Source organism: Olea europaea, chromosome 11, assembly GCF_002742605.1.
Source record: "Olea europaea var. sylvestris chromosome 11, O_europaea_v1, whole genome shotgun sequence".
NCBI lineage: Eukaryota > Viridiplantae > Streptophyta > Magnoliopsida > Lamiales > Oleaceae > Olea > Olea europaea.
The window spans coordinates 5,287,912-5,311,678 of record NC_036247.1 but is presented as its reverse complement, the minus strand read 5'-3'; the positions used below and the strand labels follow the sequence as shown (position 1 = coordinate 5,311,678).

At 32.8% G+C, this 23,767-nt stretch overlaps 4 protein-coding genes across 4 annotated transcripts; 3 read left to right on the top strand and 1 right to left on the bottom strand.

Moving 5' to 3' along the window:
• The first annotated feature begins 1,227 nt into the window (after positions 1–1,227).
• LOC111404857 (auxin-responsive protein SAUR50) lies at positions 1,228–2,116 on the top strand. The gene has a single exon (XM_023033593.1). The coding sequence runs from the start codon at positions 1,373–1,375 to the stop codon at positions 1,757–1,759; it is 387 nt and encodes a 128-aa protein (XP_022889361.1). The 5' UTR covers positions 1,228–1,372; the 3' UTR covers positions 1,760–2,116.
• Positions 2,117–5,788: 3,672 nt separating this feature from the next.
• On the top strand, positions 5,789–14,689 carry LOC111403103 (kinesin-like protein KIN-5C). The gene is made up of 23 exons (XM_023031482.1): positions 5,789–6,036; positions 6,173–6,302; positions 6,653–6,811; positions 6,902–7,251; positions 7,339–7,477; positions 7,680–7,777; positions 7,865–8,021; positions 8,661–8,730; positions 8,827–8,903; positions 9,100–9,153; positions 9,243–9,323; positions 9,393–9,504; positions 9,580–9,666; positions 9,753–9,928; positions 10,087–10,248; positions 10,346–10,453; positions 10,654–10,812; positions 10,890–10,973; positions 11,049–11,254; positions 11,397–11,498; positions 11,732–11,841; positions 13,314–13,465; positions 14,147–14,689. Exons 1-23 carry the CDS (start codon positions 5,978–5,980, stop codon positions 14,345–14,347), a joined length of 3,033 nt encoding a protein of 1,010 aa, XP_022887250.1. The 5' UTR covers positions 5,789–5,977; the 3' UTR covers positions 14,348–14,689.
• Positions 14,690–16,868: 2,179 nt separating this feature from the next.
• Positions 16,869–18,932, top strand: LOC111404363 (beta-fructofuranosidase, insoluble isoenzyme 1-like). The gene is made up of 4 exons (XM_023033180.1): positions 16,869–16,990; positions 18,229–18,282; positions 18,557–18,647; positions 18,747–18,932. The coding sequence occupies exons 1-4, from the start codon at positions 16,869–16,871 to the stop codon at positions 18,930–18,932; spliced, it is 453 nt and encodes a 150-aa protein (XP_022888948.1).
• Positions 18,933–19,911: 979 nt separating this feature from the next.
• Positions 19,912–22,357, bottom strand: LOC111403102 (40S ribosomal protein S14). Its single transcript, XM_023031481.1, has 6 exons — positions 22,244–22,357; positions 21,696–21,815; positions 21,559–21,604; positions 20,820–20,905; positions 20,526–20,655; positions 19,912–20,249 (listed from the first exon to the last, which is right to left on the bottom strand). Exons 1-6 carry the CDS (start codon positions 22,244–22,246, stop codon positions 20,182–20,184), a joined length of 453 nt encoding a protein of 150 aa, XP_022887249.1. The 5' UTR covers positions 22,247–22,357; the 3' UTR covers positions 19,912–20,181.
• Positions 22,358–23,767: the final 1,410 nt, after the last annotated feature.

The following is a 23,767-nucleotide window of genomic DNA, read 5'->3' as shown; positions in this document are numbered from 1 at the left end:
TTTAACGAGGTGTCCCAACTTGCGCCAGACTATATCCTCGTCCCTGAACCTCCGGCCCCTCAGCTGCTCAGGGAGGTAAATCGCAGGATGTGCCCTTATTGGTTCCCAGGTTCCCATATGGCTTTTACTCCTTCCCCAAAGGGAGCATCCTCCATGGTGATTAATCCACCAATAATTCCTCCTTTATTGGATCAAAGGTTCCCACCAGGAATCGAACTCCCCACGCTTGGTTTCAGAGCCCTCCCAATGTGATTGTTCCGCCATCTTGGATTTGAGAAGTTAAGGGGTCCATTTGGTAGATCTTTTGAAAAGTTAAAAGTTATTTTCTAAGATTAAGAAATTATTTTGAACATATTTGAATAATTTCTTGAAAAAACTTTAGATGATTAGATGAACTTTTAGAAGAAGATCATCTATAAGGATACTGAGCCCAGTATATAAGAAGTAGTGGGGGGGGGGGTTTGATTCAATTATGGAATGGTTTTTTTTTTTTTTTATTCAATCAAGGACTAGAATTTTAATAAGGGAATATATTTGATTCTTTGAGTATGTTAGGTACATGGGAAAACGGTTTGGTGTGCGCATGTGTCTTAAAACCGAGTCCAAATATTTTGGCCTTTTGAACATTGATTTTAACTTCTAACCCTTTTAAAACATATTTATTGTACGTTTGTTACGTTAAATTGAACAATTAAACAATAAATGACAGGTTCATGACTTTTTTTGTCACATTTAACGTATCAATTATTTGATTAGTATTCATTAAAAACTAGCTTAAAGTGATATCTCGTCATGCTTTTATGTCTTGTAATCTTTGTAAATTGGTGGCATTTTTATTCCCACTCTACAACTTTAAAAATAATCTTGAGCGGTTTAAGAAGTTCTACCAATCACTGAAATTTCCTTTTCACAATCTAGTGTGTCTCATGCCTTTCTTGATCTCTTTGCGATGCAATTGCGTGACATGGAAATAAAAATTAATTGGGGTTCCTCTTGTCATCTTGTGTATGGCCATTATAAATCCAAGAGAAGTTGTACAAGTCAAGTGGTACCATGACCATCCAATAATAAGCCTTTCTAATGGTTAGCGTTTCAATTAATTAGTTGTCTAATTGCTCTTAACTATTGGTAAGTCAAAGTAAATAAAGGCAAGATCTTGAGACCAATAAACCACCAAAATCATAGGCTCTCAACTATTTTAGAAGTCAAAAGCTGACCCTCTTACAACGTTTCCCTCCTAACACACTACAAGACCACTCCACCCACCATTTCCTTGAATGCAACACTCAAACCACTCTCTCATTAGCTTCTAATCCTCTCCATTTTCATTCATTCATTCTTCTTCTTCCTCAACCCTCTTGAATTCAACAAAATGCTTGGGAAAAAGATCGGTACAATGAAGAGACTAGCCAAGAAGATTAAGATTGTTGACAACGAGGGTCGTGATCCGTCACAAAATGAGTGTTTGCTAAGAGATAATTACGAAGCGGGAGGATCCCCATCATCCGCCAAGATACCACCAGGAAATTTTGCAGTCTACGTAGGTGAGGAGAGACGACGATTCGTGGTGCCAACCGGATACTTGTCTCACCCTTTATTCAAGATGTTGTTAGAAAAGGCCTACAATGAATTTGGCTTTGAGCAAAGAAATGGCTTGGTTGTACCATGCAGTGTGACTGCATTTCAAGAAGTGGTAAATGCAGTGGAATGCTGCAATGGGAAATTTCATTTTGGGGACATGGTGGAGGAATTTATATAGGCAATAGATTAGGGTAAAACTCTGCTTTTTTGAGTTTTTAGATTGGATTATATATATAGTTCCATGAATTAGCCTGTAACATATATATAGTTCATCCAAACAAATCATAAGACAATACGAAGTTTTGAGTTTGTATTAGAAATATAAATTTCTTTCTCCGAAGTTTTGAGTTTGTATTAGAAATATAAATTTCTTTCTCCCTTTTCCTTTTTTGGTGCTGTAGCAATGCAGAAGAAGCAACTGCCAGAATCCGCAATGATCCCACTGTTTTCTCATCCCTTCCCTTTTTAGGCTGATTTAAAATTCTCTCCTATTTTTTCTCCCCAGCTGAATTTGATAAGTCAAGAAAATATCATATTTCAGGATTGTAAGTACGGGGCCGTTTGAGCCCCATTATTTGTAGATTATAATAAGATGAATAGAGTTTTTTTGAAAAATGAGTGATTGAAAATTTTTTTATTTACGTGTAATATTGAAAATTGTGTAATTAAAAGTATGAGAGAGAAAATTTTAATTTAATGTAATGAGAAATAATGGGGCTCAAACAGGGTACAATCTATAGTGTATCAAGGGCCCGTTTATCAAAACTTTTGAAAAGTAAAAAACTGCTTCAAGACTTGCAAACTACTTTCTAATTCGTTTGAATAATTTTTTGAAACCCAACGGGCCTTTTCCCCTCGAATCAGACAAACTAATTTTTTGAAAGTACTTTATCAAGTTAGAAGAATAAGAAGCGGAAGCAAAATAAAAAAACAGAAGCCCTATCAAAGAGCCCTTAGCATACTCGAGACATTGTATTGGGCTAGCACCTACGTAGAATAAATGTCTAACATAAATTGTAGACTGAATCATTTTGTTCGAAGCAAGAATTTTACCTCGAAAGGGTCTGTAGTATTTTGAGTTCGAGATTCAACGGTATAGTATGGCCATGGCAACACTATAACTCACGAGAACAATCAAATGAACATGCTTCAAATTCTCTAGTCTCTTTGTGAAAGGACATTTATAAATGCAAAAATTAGAATTCTACAACTGGTGGGGACTCAAAAATAATAATAATAATAATAATAAAATAAATAAATAATATATATTTTTATATTTTTCCCCCTTCCAAAAGGAGTTTAGGTGTATATTGGGTCCCAACTTATCGAGCTTGAGACTTATTTAAGTTAATTTCATTATTGGATAATCATGTTTCATTATGCCAGAGTTTGTGCCGTACAATGGAAATAAAAAACGTTGAAATAATGTTGGTTATCCAGTTGTAAACAATTTTAAAAACAATTAATGCTCGACTTTTTAGGTTTTTTTTTTTTTAAGAACAATATAATTTTATTTATTTATTTATTATTATTATTATTTTTTTTTTACAATGGTACAGTTAATAGCTAATATAGAAACTAAGGCGACGTTTGATTTGTCGTTTTCTGGTTTTTATTTTTTGAAAACGTCCAAAACGCGTTTGATCACTCGTTTCTGAAAATACATTTCCGAAAAATAGGAAAAATTTATAATTGAAAACTCAAAACAATTTTTTTTTCGTTTTGAGTGTTTTCAGTTAAAAAGCTCAAAAGACGGAACGCTCAAAACACACTTTTTTTTTTTTTTTTTAAGGAATGCTCAGTAGTACTTTTAAAATAGTAAATTCACCAAGTTTAATATATTATCTGGTAATATATTAATATAAAATTATTATGTTGTACTAAATAATCAAATTAATTGAATAAATGTCATAAAACAATTTTTAAACATTTATTATTTATTATTTTATTTCTGTAGCAAGAAAAAATAGTAAATTCATCAAGTTTAAAATATATATTATCTGGTAATATATTAACATAAAATTATTATGTTTTACTAAATAATCAAATTAATTGAATAAATGTCATCAAACAATTTCCAAACATTTATTATTTTATTTTTGTAGCAAGAAAAAATAATAAATTCACCAAGTTTAAAATACATATTATCTGGTAATATATTAACATAAAATTATTATGTTTTACTAAATAATCAAATTAATTGAACACATGTCATAAAATAATTTTTAAACATTTATTATTTTATTTTTGTAGCAAGAAAAAATAGCAAATTTACCAAATTTAAAATATATATTATATGATTTTATATTAATATAAAATTATTATGTTTTACTAAATAATCAAATTAATTGAATAAATGCCATAAAAAAGTTTCTAAAAATTTTAGACCAAATGCATTTTCTAGTTTTCTGTTTTAAGAAAATAATCCTTTAAAACAAAAAACGTTTTCTGTTTTCAACAATGAAAACAGAAAACGATAACGCAAACCAAATGCACCCTACTTTTTTCAACAATATATAGAGAAACTAACTTTTTTGTGATAGCTTTGCTTGCGAATGCCTTTAAAAATTGTTTACATGCAATGCAGTAGCCAATTCGATGGTGGAAGAGAAGGTAATCGTCTACCCAGAACCCAAGTGCGCCAATTTTACAAACCTGAGCATTCACGTGGCAAAAAAATGAAGATTGGGAACTTAGTGCTACTAACTTTAATGTTTGGGGACCCAGCTGCCAAATTTCCTAAATTAAATCGATTTTCTAGCCCCTGTTTGATCCACATTCTTTGAAAATAATACATTCTTAAACAGTATTTTGACATCATTTCAACCACACATTCTTCAATAAAATAAAATTACACCAATTTAAAACTTTTCTTTTTTTTTTTACCACTCATTTTTCATCAATACACTATTCAAAAATTCATTCTTATCAAAAGAATGGAGCTCAAACAAGGGGTTAATATATTTTTGTTTCATGGAGAGAAACCATATAGGCTAATTCAATAATTCGTAACCATCATGATAGAGGTCATTTTCTAGTCAACGCAAGTTATAGCACCACGAATTTTTCCAAAATCTATTGGCGTCTCGATAATATCGACTTTTTTGCACGATCATCATGCTATTACTCTTAATCTCTAAGTCGTAGAATTTTATTTAGCCATTGTTTGAGTCCTGTTTCTTGATAATAGCTTTTATAAAAATGATTTTTAGTTTTTTGTACGATCATCGTGATATTAGCCTTAATTTAAGTCGTAGAATTTTATTTAGTCACTGTTTGAGTCCCGTTTCTTGATAACAGCTTTTGTAAAATAATTTTGTGTTGATAATGTGTTGTTAAAAAGTAAAAAAAAAAAAAAAAAAAAATTGAATTTACGTGTAATATTATTTTATTGAGTGAATTTTATTGAAAATAAGATTGAGAAAAAGAAGTTTTAAAGAATGAGCTCAAATAAAAGCTTAGTATAAAGCATTATAATCTATTCATTCTCTCTCTACACATATTTTAAGTTAGGGAAATGATTATTATTATTATTTTTTTTTTTGTTTTTGACGAGGAGAAATAGGTATTCATTTGTATGTCAAAGTAGAACAATGTAATATAAATTGACATCGGTGTGTGCCAAATCTAGATTGTGATGCAACCTATCAAATAAATAAGGAGCGAAAACGAAGCATTTATTTCATCATCTTCTTGTTGCATGTCTCTTTTTTTTAGCCCATCATTTTTACATGGGTAAACTATAAAGAAAGCACTTGGTACTACTTGAACCCTAAGTTTACATTTATACACACCTCAAAAACAAAAATTCGACTAAAATAAGATATTGCATTGTAAAGTTATTTAGAGGGTAACATTGATTAGGCCTTCTTATGTTTGTCTTACGTAAAAATTATTTATAAATGCTTAAGTTACTTCTTCATATGTTTTGAAATATAACCTCATTTTTAAAAAAAAATTATTTTTTTCTAAACTTATTTTCAATTACATTCTCTCTATAAAATATTTTGACATGTAAATCCCTTTTTTGACTTTTTTATTATCCAATAAATCACTGTTAGAAAATCTAATTTTTAATGGGCTCAAGCAAACCATCAGTTTGTCGGACCATTGATATAATAAGGTTACGAGCCATCACCCAATGTCACTTCGGCCCTTTAATATTATTTGGTCCAGCAAGGAACCGTCTGATTCGAATTTCTTTGGACTTCAGTTGAACGGCGGATCAAATCAGAAAGGGAGAGAGAAATTTCAAATCTCACTTTCATCCCGCTCCAATTTTCATGTTCTTTTCGATTTCGCACACAAAAGCACCCTCAACGACGAGTGTGATTTGATAAGTTTAATTCCAACAATAGAATCAAACTCACTATCTCATACATACTCACTGGCGAAAATGTCAAATCGACACGAGAAAGAGAAGGGCGTCAATGTCCAGGTTCTTCTCCGTTGTAGGTAAATGAATTTATTTTAATGATGTTAGGGTTATTTATGTTTAACGATGTTTTGGTACATCTAAAATTGTTTAAATTTTAAGGTTTTCTTTTCCGGGTTTTTGGATTGTATGTCAGTAAATATTGGAAATTTGCAGGCCGTTTAGTGGTGATGAGTTGCGAAACAAGGCGCCAGAGGTGGTGACCTGTAAGGAATACCAGCGCGAGGTTTCAGTATCGCAGAATATTGCTGGCAAACATTTTGATAGGGTCTTTACGTTCGACAAGGTAATCTTAACTAATTAGTTTAAAATCTAATGACTTGTGTATTCTTTATATCGTTTTTCTTCTATTTAGGTTCATGAATGCATAATTTTAATTTGTATGCATTTTGAAAATATGAAGCTCTTTTTTAGAATAAATACCCAATATAGTCCTTATTGTAGTGAAATAATTGTTCTGTGGAGTACTTCCTAAACTGTGTAAAGAGTTGCGAAAACCAATTGTTGATCAGTTATATCGGTTTAAAAATGTGAAAAAATAGTCTCTTTACGGTGTTGAAATGCAGCAATCAGGCTTCTGATTAAACTGTGCTAATGCTTTTGTAGCTACAATTTGATAATTATCCTTGTATTCAGGTTTTTGGACCGGATGCACAACAGAAAGATTTATATGAGCAAGCAATTGTTCCCATTGTTGACGAAGTCTTGGAAGGCTTTAATTGCACGATATTTGCCTACGGACAAACGGGCACGGGAAAAACTTACACGATGGAGGGTGAATGTAAAAGGTCGAAGGTACGATATATTGACAGGTTGTACTTATCATTTTAATTTGTAATTGGGGTTCTCTGTTGCATTTTGATCTGTGGTTTACATTTATCTCAGAGTGGGCCTAATGGGGAGTTGCCACCTGCAGCTGGAGTCATACCCAGAGCAGTAAAGCAGATTTTTGACACATTGGAGGGTCAAAATGCTGAATACAGTGTGAAAGTCACTTTCTTAGAGCTATATAATGAGGAGATTACAGACTTGTTAGCTCCTGAAGATATATCTAGGATTTCAGCGGAAGACAAACAGAAAAGGCAATTGCCACTCATGGAAGATGGGAAAGGAGGTGTTCTTGTTAGAGGACTAGAAGAGGAGATTGTCACAAGTGCTAATGAGATATTCACTTTACTTGAAAGGGGCTCTGCTAAACGTCGGACTGCAGAAACCTTACTAAATAAACAATCAAGGTCACTTCTTTTTCCTTGCTTTAATAGTTAAGTTGTTTTTTGTATTTTTACTTTTTAAAAAATGCTCCATTTTTCTTTTGGTTTCAGCCGATCACACTCTCTTTTCTCCATTACAATACACATTAGGGAAACCACACCTGAAGGCGAAGAATTAATAAAAAGTGGCAAGTTAAATTTGGTTGATTTAGCTGGTTCAGAAAACATATCTCGCTCTGGTGCGAGGGAGGTAATTTTCATTTCTGACCCATGTAAATTTTTGATATGTTATGCAGTTATGGAGTTTTATTTGTGCTTCCTTAGGATTCATCTTGTTTTCTCAGAGATTATGCAAGTTTTAGTTTCTGCTCACATTTGTTGTGATATTGCTATCTGAATTATTCTTTGCTTCATTCTTTTTATTCGCTGAATTTTATTTATAATATTTTCAGAGTCGTGCTAGAGAAGCGGGAGAAATAAACAAAAGCTTGCTTACATTAGGACGAGTGATTAATGCTCTTGTGGAGCATCTTGGCCATATTCCTTACAGGTTGAATATCCATACAAAATTTACATTTTTCTTAAACCTTGTTTTCTTGATTGCTTATTTTTCACCTGCTATCCTAAATCTGTTAAGAGATAGCAAGATCACACGTTTACTTCGTGATTCACTGGGGGGAAGAACCAAGACCTGCATTATTGCAACAGTGTCTCCAGCAGTTCATTGTCTCGAGGAAACATTGAGCACACTGGATTATGCTCACCGGGCTAAGAATATAAGGAATAAGCCTGAGGTTTGTTGCAGATATTTTTTTTTTCCTCAAAAAATCATGACTCATTCTCCTCTTCCTCTTCCTTTTATTTATGCGTACTTTAAGATTGGGATATCTGGTTTTTAGTTTTCTATGAACTAATTAGGTCCTGATACTTTTCTTCTATGGTATTTCACAGCCACACGTCTCTTCTAAGACTAAGAATATGATTTATACCTATACTTTAAGGTTGTAATATTTCATCATATTTTCATTAGATGATTAGAAAGTTCATAATTGAAGCTTATGCCATGGTTCAATCAATTTTTAATTTTATTGTTTTATTGATGCAATGGGTTTTGTACTTTTGAGGGATTTTGCATGTAAACTAGTTGTTTTCCATTAATAAAATTAGTTTAGTTGCACTGTGGCAGATATTTAATAATTTTTTCATGCAAGTATCGAACAGAATGATGTTTGAGATAAATGCTTTTACATTTCTCGAGTGTAGGTTTCAAAATCTTTGAATCAGAAGTCAGTTTCATTCTAGATTTGATTAGTTTAAGTGGTGTTCTTCATTGATTTGATTGTAGAGAGCTTAGCAGAAATGCAGTTATTTCAAAAAGATCAAGTTTAGAGATCTTCCTTCAACTTATCCATTAATTCTTTATCAACTTGTAGGTGAATCAGAAGATGATGAAATCAACACTTATTAAAGATCTCTATGGTGAAATTGAAAGGCTTAAAGCAGGTATAATCCTTTACTCCATAGTGTGTTGAATTCATAGGCCATTAAATCTGGTTGGGGAGTTTGGAATTTCTAATCTCATTCTGTTACTTTTCACAGAGGTTTACGCTGCACGGGAGAAAAATGGAGTCTACATTCCTAAAGAGAGATACTATCAGGAGGAAAGCGAGAGGAAGGTACTGATCATTGGATGCTGTGCACTTTTTTTTTTTTTTTTTTTAATACCAACTCAGTTCTTTCGGAATCTTTTCAAACTTTTGGATGTGCTGAGCAAAGCCTTTAGGCAGGATAAATACTCTGATAGGAAATAAATTATCTCGTGAACCTTAGATTTGAGACTGCTGTAGTAAAATATATTTTTCCCATTTTCAGGCAATGGCCGAGCAAATAGAACAAATGAGCGTTATGATTGAAAACCACCAAAAGGTCAGTTTACCTCATGTTGCTTGCACAGCAAAACAAATAGTTATGATTGCTTCCGAATTGTTGACAATATTTGATTATATGGTATGCAGCAACTGGGGGTATTGCAATTTAAATATGATGGTCAAGTTCTACATTGCTGTGATTTGAGCAACAAATTAGATGCTACCCAAGTAAGTTGTAGATATACTGTGCAAAGTATTGTGATATCATGAAGAGTGCTTATATGAAGCTGTTTGCAGAAAGACTTGAACCAAACTAGCAAACTGTTGACAAACACTGAAGAGGAACTAAAAAGATGCCAATATGCCGTCAAAGAGCGTGACTTTATCATATCTAAACAGGAAAAAGCAGGTATATATGACTAGACTTGTATTTGAGAATCTATTCAATGTGATCACTAAATTGTGTTGTTGAAAAAATGGATAGAAAATGCACTGGCTGATCAAGCATTTGTTTTACGTGCTGATTTGGAGAAAACACGGAAGGATAATACGTCATTATTTCTTAAGATTGGTATGCAGTCTCACTGGTTACTTCAACTTATAAATCTTATTATCCTGATTTGTGCAACTTAGTTCCGTCAATTGTGGCTTTTGTAGCGAGAGAGGACAAACTGAATGCTAATAATAGGTCAACCGTGAGCAATTTTCAAGCAGAGCTCGCTCAGCAGCTTGGCTCCCTTTGTGATACACTGACCATATCAATGTCTCGACAAAGTGATCACCTTCAATGTGTTGAGAAACTCTGTAGCACTTTTCTAGAAGTACTTGAGAAGGTTCTTTAACATTTTAGCAAATTATTTTCTACCATGTATGCTTTCTGCTCAATGTTTTTTTTTCCCCTGTTTTTTTTATCGTGTTTTCCCAAAATCTATTTACATTCCATCTATTTATTCTAACACATTTTGCTTCTTCCTTAAAATTTTACTCATAGGCAGCTACAAATTTAAAGAAGAAAGTAAATTCTTCAAGGGTATTGTATATATCTCACTTTGAGGCTGTACAAAATGTGGTGCGGCTGCATAAAGCAAGTAGTAATGCTGCCTTAGAGGAAGTTTCGACTTTAGCTTCTTCAAATTCACGCTCCATTGAAGAAGTAAGGAACATAAGTTGTTTTCTGTCTGACTGAACTATTTTACCATATTTTGAATGTATTTCTCACATTTCCCTTTTAACAATCTTTTTTTTTGTAGTTTTTAGCTGCAGGTGCGGTCGAAGTAAATTCAGTTTTTGATGATCTTCAGGATGCTTTATCAAGTCACCAAGGAGAAACAACACATTTGGCTAGAGAGCTTCGCCAGGTTTGCATATATACTCTACTAGCATCTGGGTGAACATGTTGCTTTAAAATTTCATGTTTTCCAGTTGAATGAACACAGAGAGATTAGTCAATAATTTAGTTCTTTTCAAAAGTTTGCAGTGGCTAGTTATTTTATTATTCAACAACTTGTGGTTTATTTGTCCGACTTTTCAATGAATCCTTAATTTTGATTTACTGCAGAGATTTACTTCTAGTACTGAGAACTTGATGAATACTTCAGAAACCATTCATGAGTTTCTTGATAAGCTTTTGGAAGAATCGAAAAGCTTCGAAAGGCATGCAACTAAGGTGGATGAAATTCAGTTGAAAAGTATTGCTGAATTTCAGAAGGCTTATGAGGTATATTCTACTAAAATGTCCATTCCAAAGTGTAACGTTCTCTTATTTTACTGACATTTTAATTTTAATGCCTTCAGGAAAAATCGAGATCTGATGCTGAGAAGCTTATTGCTGATATGACCTCTCTCATATCAGGTTGCATGCATCGTCAGAAGGAGATGGTATGGAATTTTTTTTTTTTTTGTTACTCGGATGTATTCTTTTTCTCCTATACATATCTAAACCGTAAATGACAGGTGGATGCAAGGCTTGGAGATATCAAGGAAAGTGTGATTGGAAATAAGAAGTTTATAGATGGGCACGTTTCGTCAATGGAAGGAATTGCAATGGACCTAAAAAGGAAATGGCAGGATTCTTTTAAGCTAGCAGAGAATAACTTCAAAGATAGTGCTGACTTCTCTGCTGCCAAGCATTGTCGTATGGAGTTACTTTCACAGAAATGGTGAGAGCATGCTATGTTTTCAACTTATAATCTTCCCTTTTGGTTTTGAAGTATGCAACTCCTGTGATTCACTACCTAGGCCCTTTTCTCCCTTTGTCTTGCCATTGTTTAGTTTTGAATCTTAAGCATATTCTCTATCCAGTGCAAACACTACAGAAACAGCTCTGAAGCAGTGGCAAAGAGCACAAGAATCTTTGAATGACATGGGAAGCCAACATGCATCAACAATTGCTTTACATGTTAGGTTTGTCCATATACTTTGGAAGCTTTTTTCGGTTGGTAGTTCCCAATAGGTTCTGAAAGATGAACAACATTCAACCGCTGTTTTTGTATTTAAGCTTGTGGCACATGTTTTTCATTTCCCTTCGTATTTCCTGGTTTCAAATAGCTGCAACTGACTTTTGTGTGATGCTTATCCCTTTGAGAGCCAACTTTGTGTAATCATATCCAGTTGTGTTTTATTTCTATTTGTTTTAGGAGCATTTGTGATAGTAATGAACAACATGATACCGAAATTGACTCTGCAAGGGTTGCAGCTGAAGAAGATATCACGAAGAATGGTGAAAACATTATCCATAGTCTCGGTGGTAAGTTTTCTCATTCATCTCTAATTCTTCCTTTCCTAAATTCTGCACAGAATTTTGTACCAAGTATAATTCGGTTTTCATATTCCTTTGAGATACTTGCTGATAGTGTTGCAGATAAGTAAATTTTAGTAATCTTTTATGTTGCTGTTTCAGTCATTGCATTGTTATATCAACTTGGTTGGGCAAATGCCAAAATACTGTTAATATGCTATCCTTTATTTCCTCGTCTCTCTCTGCTTATGCGTTCTTGTGTTTTGCTCTTGATAATAATGAGTTTGCTCTCATGTTTTCTCAACATTCCTCTGAAGAAATTATAGTCCAAACTCCTGTGAAAATGTACTATATATGTATTGGGGTTACAATGAAAAAGAGCACATAGGGAACCCTTCACTCAGGTTATACATCACCATTGCTCTATGGTTAACCCATTATTAACGTGGCTATTGAAGATGTTGTAATTGATGATTAGTCTCTGTAGCTTCTGAATTTCATTTTTTCTTTTTCATTTCCTTTTTGTTTCTGCTAAGAATTCTTCTAGTTTTTCTGTATGTTAATCTTTCTCTTGGTTGTTGGAACAAATTAAATGATTAAATATCTTGTGAGGACTTAAATGGTAAACAATATGACAGTCATTTGACACTAAAACTCTCTGATTTTGATATCTACTTTTTTCTAGCTTGTGATGGTATAATATATGATCTTGTGGTCTAGAATATATAGCCCATCGTATGATATGGCATTTTATTCTAGGCATTCTTATGTGGAATCAGTGCATCATATTACAGAACGTGCTTTCATTTGTTAAGTTAGTTTTTTGTAGATTTTATTTAACCGATATTTTCATGGAAAAGTTAAAAGAAATTTAGAACCAGTTCCAGTTATAAGCAACAATTTATTGCCTGAAAAATCTTAATTCATATTGGTTGAAAATGAAAGAAAAAGGTAAAATTATATGTAGAGATTGACGCATAATTTATAGAACTTTCCAGTGGTCTGATTCATTGGTTGTAGTTAATATAGTTGCCACTAATTCAACATCACATCAGCAAAAACACAGGTATTTTTTTTCCCAGAATTTTTGTGTACTTAGAGTTGTACAATATATCAATAGGGTCACAAAATGATTGATGGTAGTGGAACCTACTAAAATAATACAATTTGCGATTTGATTTCTGTATAGGTGAACTTAAGTGCGTATTTAGCTAGCTAAATTTTTGAACTCATATAGTTAAATAAAATATATACTTCATAATGAACCAAAGGTTTTCTGGAAGGGTTTAGCATTAGAAGGTGGTTTTGATAGGCCTACTTGTTGGACTCACTATGTCAAAACAATTATTATTTTTTTTTTAAATTTACTTGGAATCGTTCAATTGATGTCAATTAAATTATAATAGAAGGTTATGAATACTCTATACCCGTTTTGATGGCTGTTACCTTTTTATTTATTTATTTTTTTTTTGTACTTGCAGGTATTTTAGAACAAGAGCGAGTATGTATATCAGAAATTATGACAGCTTCTGGAGCCCATTTAGAGACGTTGGAGAGCCTTCAGAAAGATCATTCTCAACAATCGGCTTCAATTGAACAGTATGCTATTGATACTTTCAGGCAGAATTACATGGTATGCCCTATTTACATTTTGAATATGGTTGAAATTGTGATATAGCTGTTGCTTTAAAATTGAAATGTTGAATCGGCACTAGTCCTCTTGTATTAATTTTGTATATTAACACAGCCTTTTATTTTCTAGCGTCTTTTCTTGGTCAAGTTCTATTGCAGCTTCTTGGTGTTGTATCTCGTACATCTTATGTTATGTAATTCTCCCATATACCGCTAAAAATGCTATTCCCTTACATTTTTCTTTATTAAAATCCCGATTTTCTATTCTGAACTTTGGGAAGTTGACAAGTTCAGAATCTTGGAACGATTTGAATTATTTGATGGGAAAAACTCGCAAAATTGCATTTTAGGTTTAGAACTTTCGAATCTCATAGAATAGCTGGCCCTAGCCTTTCCTTGAGTGCTGAATTATGCGCTTGTTCTGGTATCATAAGTCATCAGAGGTATTGTACTATTATAATTTATTTCTCTCTCAAGTCAGTTGATAATTTTAGAACTTCTCTTTGCAGTCTGCTTTCATTAGAAATTAAAAAAACGTGCTGAAGTTTTCTATTTTTCTATCTGTTTTTGTACATTGGAATTTTCATATGGTTTCTGGATCTATAAATTTATGGTCTCAATCATTATTAACTATGTTGATGAAACTGCCCTTCTAACTTGAACTTTTTTAATTTGTGTTCAGGATTACGAGCCAACAGGCACTACACCCGTTAGGTGTGAGCCGGACATTCCCAGCAAGTGCACCATTGAATCGCTTCGAGCCATGCCTATGGAGACCCTACAAGAAGAATTTCGGGAAAACCTTTCGTATGAATCTTTTAAAGTAAAGGAACTGAAGCCGTCCCTTATTCCTCGTTCTCCACTTTCACAAATTAACTCATAATTGTGCATTTGCTGTTAAATGCATGATGTTTATTCAATTTTCATATTTTGTACTTGTCATGTATACTGTTACTCCCTCTGCAAAATACATGGAATGCTAGATGGTTGAAAGGCTAGCAATTCCAATCCCTGGTGCATAATGTTGTAGGATTATCAGATTGATTAATGAATCCCTGCTCGGGATTTAGCTAAGTTTGTAAATGGAGGTAGAATGGCTTATCACTGTTTGTGTTTATTTGTAATATACAGATTGTTGTCGGGTATGTTGAGTACTTCATGAGCTAAATGTTTGCAAGTACTTTGTACGTGATAGCGTAAATAAATAGCAGCAACTTCATTTTTATTTGGTTTATAAGCGTTATTCTTGCAACAAGACTTAGGTCAATGATGTTCATGTACCTTCTACTTAATATTTTAAGCAATGTGTCCATGGCTGTTAAATGCATATAATTACTTGCGACTAAAAAATTTCTTCTCTCTAAATGTGATATATTTGATTGCAAAAATTAGAAAATGAATTTCAGAGAATTGAATTATTTAGAAATTATTTTTTTGGGAAGTGTAAATTATTGTGTTTGATTGGTATAATTTAATTTTCACGTGAAAAATATTGAAATAAAAGTGTTTTTTGTTGTTCGTTTGACTTTGTTTTACATGAAAATTGTCAATTAAAGGAATATAATTTATTGATATTGGATATGAAATTTATTCCAATTGCCAAAAAATAATAATAATAATAAAATAAAAAAATTATTTATATTTTGGTGTTCCTTTGACTTTGTATTGCATAAAAATTATTAATTAAAGGGAAATATTATTTTTCAATAATTTTTTGAATTTGTTTCCATTACAAAATAATAATAATAATAATAATAATAATAAAAAAATAGATTTTTAAAAAAAAAAAATGCTACAATAACTTGGAATTTCAATTCTCACAATTTTGGTGAGAATTGCAATTCCTTGAATTTATAAAAATTGGCTTATGTGGCACCAAATAGGGGTGGGCGCGGATCGGTTCTCTTTAGAACCGAACCGAACCAAAATTTTCGGGTATCTAATAAATGGTGCTGTTGGGTCTAAATATAATTATGGAACCGTTCGAGTTCGGTTCTGTTCGGTTCCCTTCGGTTCTATACTATAATTAAATTTTTTAACATTTATAACAATATTATATAAATACAACTAATGATGCATTCAATAGTTTTTTGGAATGTCAGAGACTAGTAGACTATCTTGTTCAAATGATCGCTACGGTCAAAGTTTCGATCGGCGGAAGTCACATCGTCGGCTGACGATTGTATAGGTTTTGGAGAACCAAGAATCGAACCGTACCCGTCAGTTCTCAATTCAGATACCCGTTCGAGTATTTAATTTGACAAGAACCATCGGGTTCGGTTCGATCGGTTCGGTTCGGTTCGGGAGATTTGCCTAGCCCTAACACCAAATATGAAAATCCAGTTCTAGGGGAAAAAAAAATGTCTACCAAACAAGGTTAAATTGGAAGGTAGAATTCCAATTCCATTTTCCGTAGAATTCTACCTCCAATCAAACACTACCTTAGTGTGCACTTGATATTTACCAACCTAGATGGATATGATAGAACATGTTCATCAAAATGTAAAGCTATGAAGTATGTTTTTGGAAGCGTGGGTGGGACAATGAATATCAGTAGCAGTTAATGTGGGAATGAGGATTATATGAGCCACATAACATTAAAAAGCAACATCAATTTCTCTTTTTTTTCATGCTCTCTCAAGAATGGGTCTTTTTTTTTTTTTTTTTTTGGGGATAGTTGCGAAATGGAATTTTATTGAGTGGAAGATAAAAGTTTGATGTCAAGATTTGAAGTTGGGCACTTATTGTTTTGGCATATCTTGATGTCCACTGTAATGCAACGTGTATCTCTTGAAATATTTCGTTTGTGTTGTGCAATTTCAATAATGTCTTCAAACAAGTGGAAGTATTCTATTGAAGAAATTTGTGGTAAGAGATATTATAGACAGCTCCCTACTTTCTTGTGATAGTTATTTGTACAGCAAATTTGCAATTTTAATAAGAAGCGAACTACAAGTACAGAAAATAGTTTGCCAGATAACTTACAAACCACATACAGCCCGTGAGGTGGGTGGTTATATTTTTTCAATATAAAACTCACATGGGTTTGGATTTCTTCCGTGAGAAAAATTCTGTACAACCAGAATTTCTCTTTTAATAATTTTGTTATATGGTATGTTGGATAGAACCATTTGTACATAGTCTTTTGCCAAGATTAGCAAACCAAGTGTAAAAACTGTATTGGGTGTCGAAAAAAATAGACAAGAACATACTAATTGTATTGCGCCGCATACTCCTTGTAAATAATCCTGGATGTTCTTTACCTGTACACCAAGCAAAATTCAATTAAGAAAGTTTTCAAAAAGTTAGATTTATTTATTTTTTTATTGTACAATGTAGTTAATTTTGACATAAAAGCAATTGATGAACGTGTAAAACTTAATTATATTGTTTAGTTTTCTCCTATGTGGATCATTGACAGTGGATTGGGGGTGGTAGCCCTTAAGGCAAAGCTTATGGGAATTTCTAGTTGGCGGGCAACTAGCCAAGACTTCAGTTCACTAGAACGGTTTCTTATGGGAGCAAGGTAACGACGGCAGTTAAGACATTAGGTTCACATGTATTTTAGATTGCTATAGTATTTTCGCTTTATATAAAAGATACTATGAAATTTTTTTCTTTGTAGAAAGAACAAGATAACTCTTGAGTTCAAAAACAAATTATATATTTTTTTTTCGTTTCAATTATAGTGAAATCTAGAGGTGATAAGTAGATATAGCTTTCGAAATGAGAGTATATCTCTCTAAATCATTTTTTTTTCTGCTTTCAGTTTTATCATTTATTTTATTATCTTTCGTGATAGTATGAAATTAAGAATTTAATCCACAAACAATTTTCAAATATAAAATAATGTATTTGTTATGACTTTATACATTGACCATTGTGGATGGTTATTTGCTGTCCATTCGAAACATGCAAATGAAAAAACAAATTGAAAATTAGGGCCATATTTTCCCCATGATTTGGAGAAAATAGAAATTCAACTTATAAGTGATAAGTTCCATTAGTACAGATCCATTATGCTAAATAAGCGAAAAGGTCATTGCCACTTCACTGAATTTTTTTTTCTTGCTTTGTTAATTTTGGAAGATGAGTTGACAATGCATCCCCCTCCCCCCATCCCAACACCCACAGAGACACAAATCCACCTACCAGAACCCTTTAACAAAACAAAACCAAGCAAACAGAAATAAAGACAAAAGTAATTGACAAAAATAGTGCCATAATATACAGGTCATACAATAAAAATTATGTTTTTTCTGTTAAATTTTCAGTTTTGACAATATTTTTGTAGGTCTATTCTCAAATATTCAGTTTACAAGTGTCATATTCATGCTATATACATTCATACTATAGAGATTTTTGTCATAAGATTTCGAAGTTTTACCCATTTTTGAATATAGATAGTTGTCCAGACATTACATCTCAAGAGTTAAAAATTAGATGAAAATAAAGTTGCATGTCAGCTCTATGCGCCTGCTTCTCTACATCTTTCTAATTCCAATTGGGTGCCCAGTGCCACCCTACCTCTCAAGTTTTCAATAGAAAGGAGTCGAAGGAAACATCACTGATCTTCACTCTTTCTAATTGATAATTACAAATAATTAACTCCTCCAGCAAGTTGTACCAAGGATGAATATGATGCACAAATGCTTTGCAGCCAAAAGGGGGGTTCTACTGTCCAAGGTGGGGTAAGACCATTTGATTTGGGCTCTTGACATTGGCTTCAGAAGATCTGAAAGAATACACTCCTGTCTTCTTCAGAATTTTTGAAGCTAAATGCAAGCACGTAATTCTTATGTGCTCTGGTGCATCAAGGTTTGTTCGTATATTTGTGTTTAGAAAAAAGGAGTAAAAATAGTATTCCTGTACTGTACATAGTTACAATCTAAATTTGGCCTACACATTTGTTCTATCGATACAGGTCGAAATCTTTCTCTACCATTTACTATTTGTAGCTTGATGAATGGAACAAAAAGACAAACAAGTATCCATTGAGTTGAATATCAAATTTCTTACGAAAGAAAGCGAGTCTTTTGTGTCCATTCTTGCAACTTGTCTCTAACTATATTTTTCTTTATCTTTTCAACAGTTCATCCTTGAAGGACGGACCATACAAACCCTCGTTCGCAGGATTTGTTGGTGTAGACCTAACAGACAAGAAGCTTTCTCTTAGGAGTTCGGTACATATGTCTAAAAACTTTTTGTTTTAATTTTACACTATACAATACTATCTCTTTCTTGCATAGGATTTTCAGTTATAAGGGGCTCCCTCTTTGCAGATTGATCATTCCGATTCAGTAGTGGAAAGCCCTGGTGCTGGAGGAAAGACATGCATTACATCTAGGGTTTATCCTACTTTAGCTATTTATGAGAATGCTCATTTGAATGCATGCAACAATGCCACCGAAACAATCACAATTGAGAAATTGGATGCTTGGAGCATGAACATTTCTCGGATGAACTAATAAAATATTCCAAACGTTGCAAGATGAGGAATGGCATGACTAGAGCTCTGAGATGTAGAAATTACTTCTTTTACCCTTTAACTCCGTGGTTAAATTTTTTATAGTGCATCTACATTGACACGAGGTTAGGTCAAATGCCCGCTTCTAAGCTTGTATCTTACTTTGTATTCAATGAGTAAATACTTCTCTCTTGCTAAAAAAATCCCAAAATGACGAGCAATATGACAAGGGTTCACGAAACATAGAATCAACTTCTTTTACTCTTTAACTTCGTGGTTAAATTTTCTATGGTCTATCTACATGGACTCGAGGTTAGATCAAATGCCTGCTCCTAAGCTTGTATCTCATTTTATTTTCACTGAGTTGATACTACAATCTCGCAGTGATTCGACTAAAAGTCACATATGATGACTAGTATGACTAGAGCTTATAAAACACAGATCTACGTTTTTTATTCTTTTTAGTCTTCAACTCCGTGGTTGAATTTTCTGTAGTCTTACATATACTCGAGGTCGGACCAAATGCTTGTTTTTAAGCTTGTATCTCATTTTATTTTCAATGAGTAAATACTTCACTCTAGCGGTGATTTGACTAAAAAAATAGTCATCCTGAACTAAAGAAGGTAAGTTATCTCAAAAGGTAATGCATTATGTCATCCACATGTATATTAAATTAACGTATGTCAATATAAACTGCTAGTGAAAGTATGATATATCCCTACATCAATTACAATATTTAGGGTCATACGTACGAACGCAGATGAAGAAAAAATCATGGCTTGGAAGTGTTACTTTATAAATATATAGCAGAGCTCAATTTTTTAGAAAAGCAATTAGGATCACGTATTCTCACTGCCGCTGCAAATCTACAAGGAAATCATGGATCCTAAACTAATACACGTAACATCCCACGATTTAAAAAGTTACAACTCAAGGGAGGTTTGGCATGTTAATAAACTGACTTGAAGCAACAAACGATGAGCAAGTACAAAGTTTAACTAGGAAATGACCAACTATGCAACTGAGAAAGTATCAATGCTGAATAATTAACACCGTCAAAAAAACTCATCAGGATATAAATAAATCACACCAGCAAAATCCTCTCATAATTTGTTGGTGACAAGCTGCTCAAACGTCAAACAAAAATTATGTTTGAACTACATTCTTTTAAAACATGGAACATGAGAACAATAAAACTGCAACCAGAGAAGTCCGAGCAAAAGCAGAGTATGATTGGCCACAAGGAAAACTCACAGCCTCCTTCCCCTTCTGCCACCCTTTCTACGAGTGCTGTCAGTGGGAATCGGAGTCACATCCTCTGAAACGAGAGTAGAAATGATTTATAAATCGTGGAAGAAATTTTTAGATTGGACATCTATTCAAGTGTAACAATTATTGATTTTTATTCAAGAGTAGAAACTTTTATTCCAACAAATATTGATTTTACACAGTGAGTGCAAGCATAATCTATCATCAACAATAATTCGCAGACTTGTACATAATGGATTCAAAGCAAGGTCAGTGTCATGTGAGTGTAATTTATATCACCAATTATAGTTATACAAGGGCTAAATAAGTTTTGGGGATTTGATACCTATACGACCAATTTTCATTCCCGAACGAGCAAGGGCTCTAAGAGCAGACTGGGCACCAGGGCCAGGGGTCTTTGTCTTGTTCCCTCCAGTTGCACGAAGTTTAATATGAAGAGCATTAATGCCAAGTTCCTGCAAATAACCACAAATTTAATTTTTCTCTTCATCACCCTCTGACAAAACTCTCTAAGATGATAAATACATGACAGCAATAAAAAATATGGACTTGGATAACATAGTGTACGGATTCAACCCTCCCCTATAATGCATCGATATTAGAAGAGAAAGGCTTTTACCTTGCATCTTTGAGAGACATCTTGTGCTGCAAGCATAGCTGCATATGGGGAAGACTCGTCCCTATCAGCCTTCACCTTCATGCCACCTGAAGTCAGAAGGGTAAATGCATAATACAAAAGCAATTTAGGCATGCTAAAGCTCATACTCGACCTAATTTCAATGTGCTCATGAGGTACAGTATCACTAGAGCAACAGAAATAGAAAACACAAATGAAAAGAAAAATACCCTGAAAATCAACTACACGACAACAGCTTTGGGTTACATGACAGAAAAACAAGTAAAAAATTAAGTGTGCCAAACAGCATTAGTTTTTAATTCATCATCTACAACAAATAGACATCAGTCCCACATGCAGGAAATCATCCACGAGGCCCTAACTAAGTTTCATTCAGGGAAGAATTTTCAATGACAGACTCCCTCTACTACAGAGTGAATGAAATATCAAAGTTGGAAAAAACTAAAAGAACAAGTAATGATCACCAGTCCTTGGCTAAACTGCAATTATCATCTAAATCCATAGTCTAATACAAGCAAGAGATCATATTTCCATCAACAAAAATGACGAAAACTTATAACTGATAGGTAAACAATTCATCCAAAATAGATAATAGGCAGTCACAATCCATTACTACTCTTGAACCAACACTGAGACTATACACAACAGTGAAGTAAGAAATGTGTAGAATAATTATCACTGCAATCATAGAATCTACAATCAAAACCTTAAGCAAACGTACCGGTAATGCGAACCATGGTTTCCCTTCCGGACAAATCAGTCACGTGCTGCACAATAAGGTAACAGTTAAGTCAATTACTTTCCTTTCCGAACTTCTCAAACGATCATCATACACACAAATCAAGAATCATTACTCACAATGAAGGTGTCATTAAAGGAGGCAAAGATGTGGGCCACACCAAAAACAAGTTCCCCATCCCTGGTAGCAGGTCCAAGGGTAACATTTTCTTCCTTGGGCTCTCTGGTCTTTCTCCTTGACTATTAAACCCAGAAAAAGATGATTAAATGTAACATTTAGTACATTAGATAAAAAAAAAAAAATTAAGAAGTCTAGGAAAACCAGGAAACATAATTTTTCTCTAATCGTCATACGTACAAATAATAGAATAGACGTTCTTGATTAAATCAACTTCGTGAAGCAACACTAAAAAACCTCAAATTTTCATCTCAGATTTATAAATTCGCTAAATGCAGTACTGATATGGTATCACATTCAAATCACAAAATAGCCACAAAAAAACGACTTTCCTTCCGAAGCTTTTATCCATGAATGTTATTTTGTGATCCTAACACTAATTAATAAAAGCTATCATCCAAAAATATATAATTAATAGTGAACACAGATCCTGAATACAGAATAAACACGAGAAAATAGAGGAATTCACATGTTAGTAGAAGGGACTAACCATAGCTTAAGGCTAATGAGAGGAAAAGAGGTAACTTGTTCCGAAGTTTGAGAAAACCCTGGCAGTCGGCAGTCGGCAGTCGGCAGTGGAGTGATGAAAGAGAGGAATCGTTGCTCAATAAATATCTAGGGTTAGTGGTGTTGAGACTAATTACCTTAACTGCCCCTCAATTTTCTTATAATTACGGATAACTCCCGAATGAAATATTAGGGAAAATTAGAGGACCCATGATGTGTAGGTTACAGGCCCCTCAATTTTCAGTACCATATAATAAGGGCAACGTTTCACTATTGAGAAAGAATAGTAAATTTTTCTATTTTGTTTTACTGTAGCTTTTTTTTATTAAGAGAAAAAAACGACGTCGTTTATCTTACGTGTTTGATACAGTGACTTCGTTGCTTTTCCTCAAATTACGCGGCGCGGAGGATTACGTCATAGAGCCCTCTTTACTCTTTCTCCATTTTTACACGCTACAGTCATGTCTCTCTATTTTTCCACACTAATTCAAAAGTAAAAGTGTGAATTCCATAAATATATGATTGAAAATATGTTTGAAGAAAAATAAATTTTAAAAAATGAAGACCAAATATGTTAACAAATGAATATATTTATTTTTCGATAAATGAGTTTTTATTACCATTTCATTTTTATCATTAAATGATTCTATTATTAATATGTTAGATTGTACTTCAAAATTACATAATCTACCAAATATAATTTTTATAGAGTAATATGTTTTTATGAATTTTTTTTTTTTTAGTAAAAGTAATGTTATGGAGGCTTGAGTATGAGCCTCCATAATTATGGAGGCCTTATGTAATTGTTATGAGTTGAGCCTCCATAATTGTTATGGAGGCTCAAGCATGAGCTTTGATAACATATTATTTTATAAAATTAATAAAAATTTAATAATTTTTTATTTTTAATACTATTATATTTCACCTTTAAAAAAAAATTATAAAAACATATTATTTTATAAAAATTATATTTGATAGATTATGTAATTTTGAAGCACAATCTAACATATTAAGATTAAAATCATTTCATGATAAAAATGAAATAGTAATAAAAACTCATTTCTCGAAAAATAAATATATTCATTTGTTAACATTTTGCTCTTCATTTTTAAAAATTTATTTTTCTTCAAACATATTTTTAATCATATATTTATGGAATTCACACTTATGCTCTTGAATTAACCCCCTCAATAAATTATTATTTAAATGAATCGTAAACATTTTGATTGATATTATTTTTTGGTCAACCAAATGATTACTATATACCTTTTTACGTACATATATAAAAATAATATTTTTATTTAAACTTACTTATGTGCTCAAAAATAAACTTTCTAAAGATACATGGTTGATAGCGTGAAAAAATGGTAAAAGAGATAGTGTGGAGAAATAGAGAAGCATGATTGTAGCGTGTAAAAATGAAGGAAGAGTAAGCTTCTATTATTTTATGTATTTTTATTTTAAGAATATTAAAAAAATTAAGTTGATTAAATGAAATTAAATTATT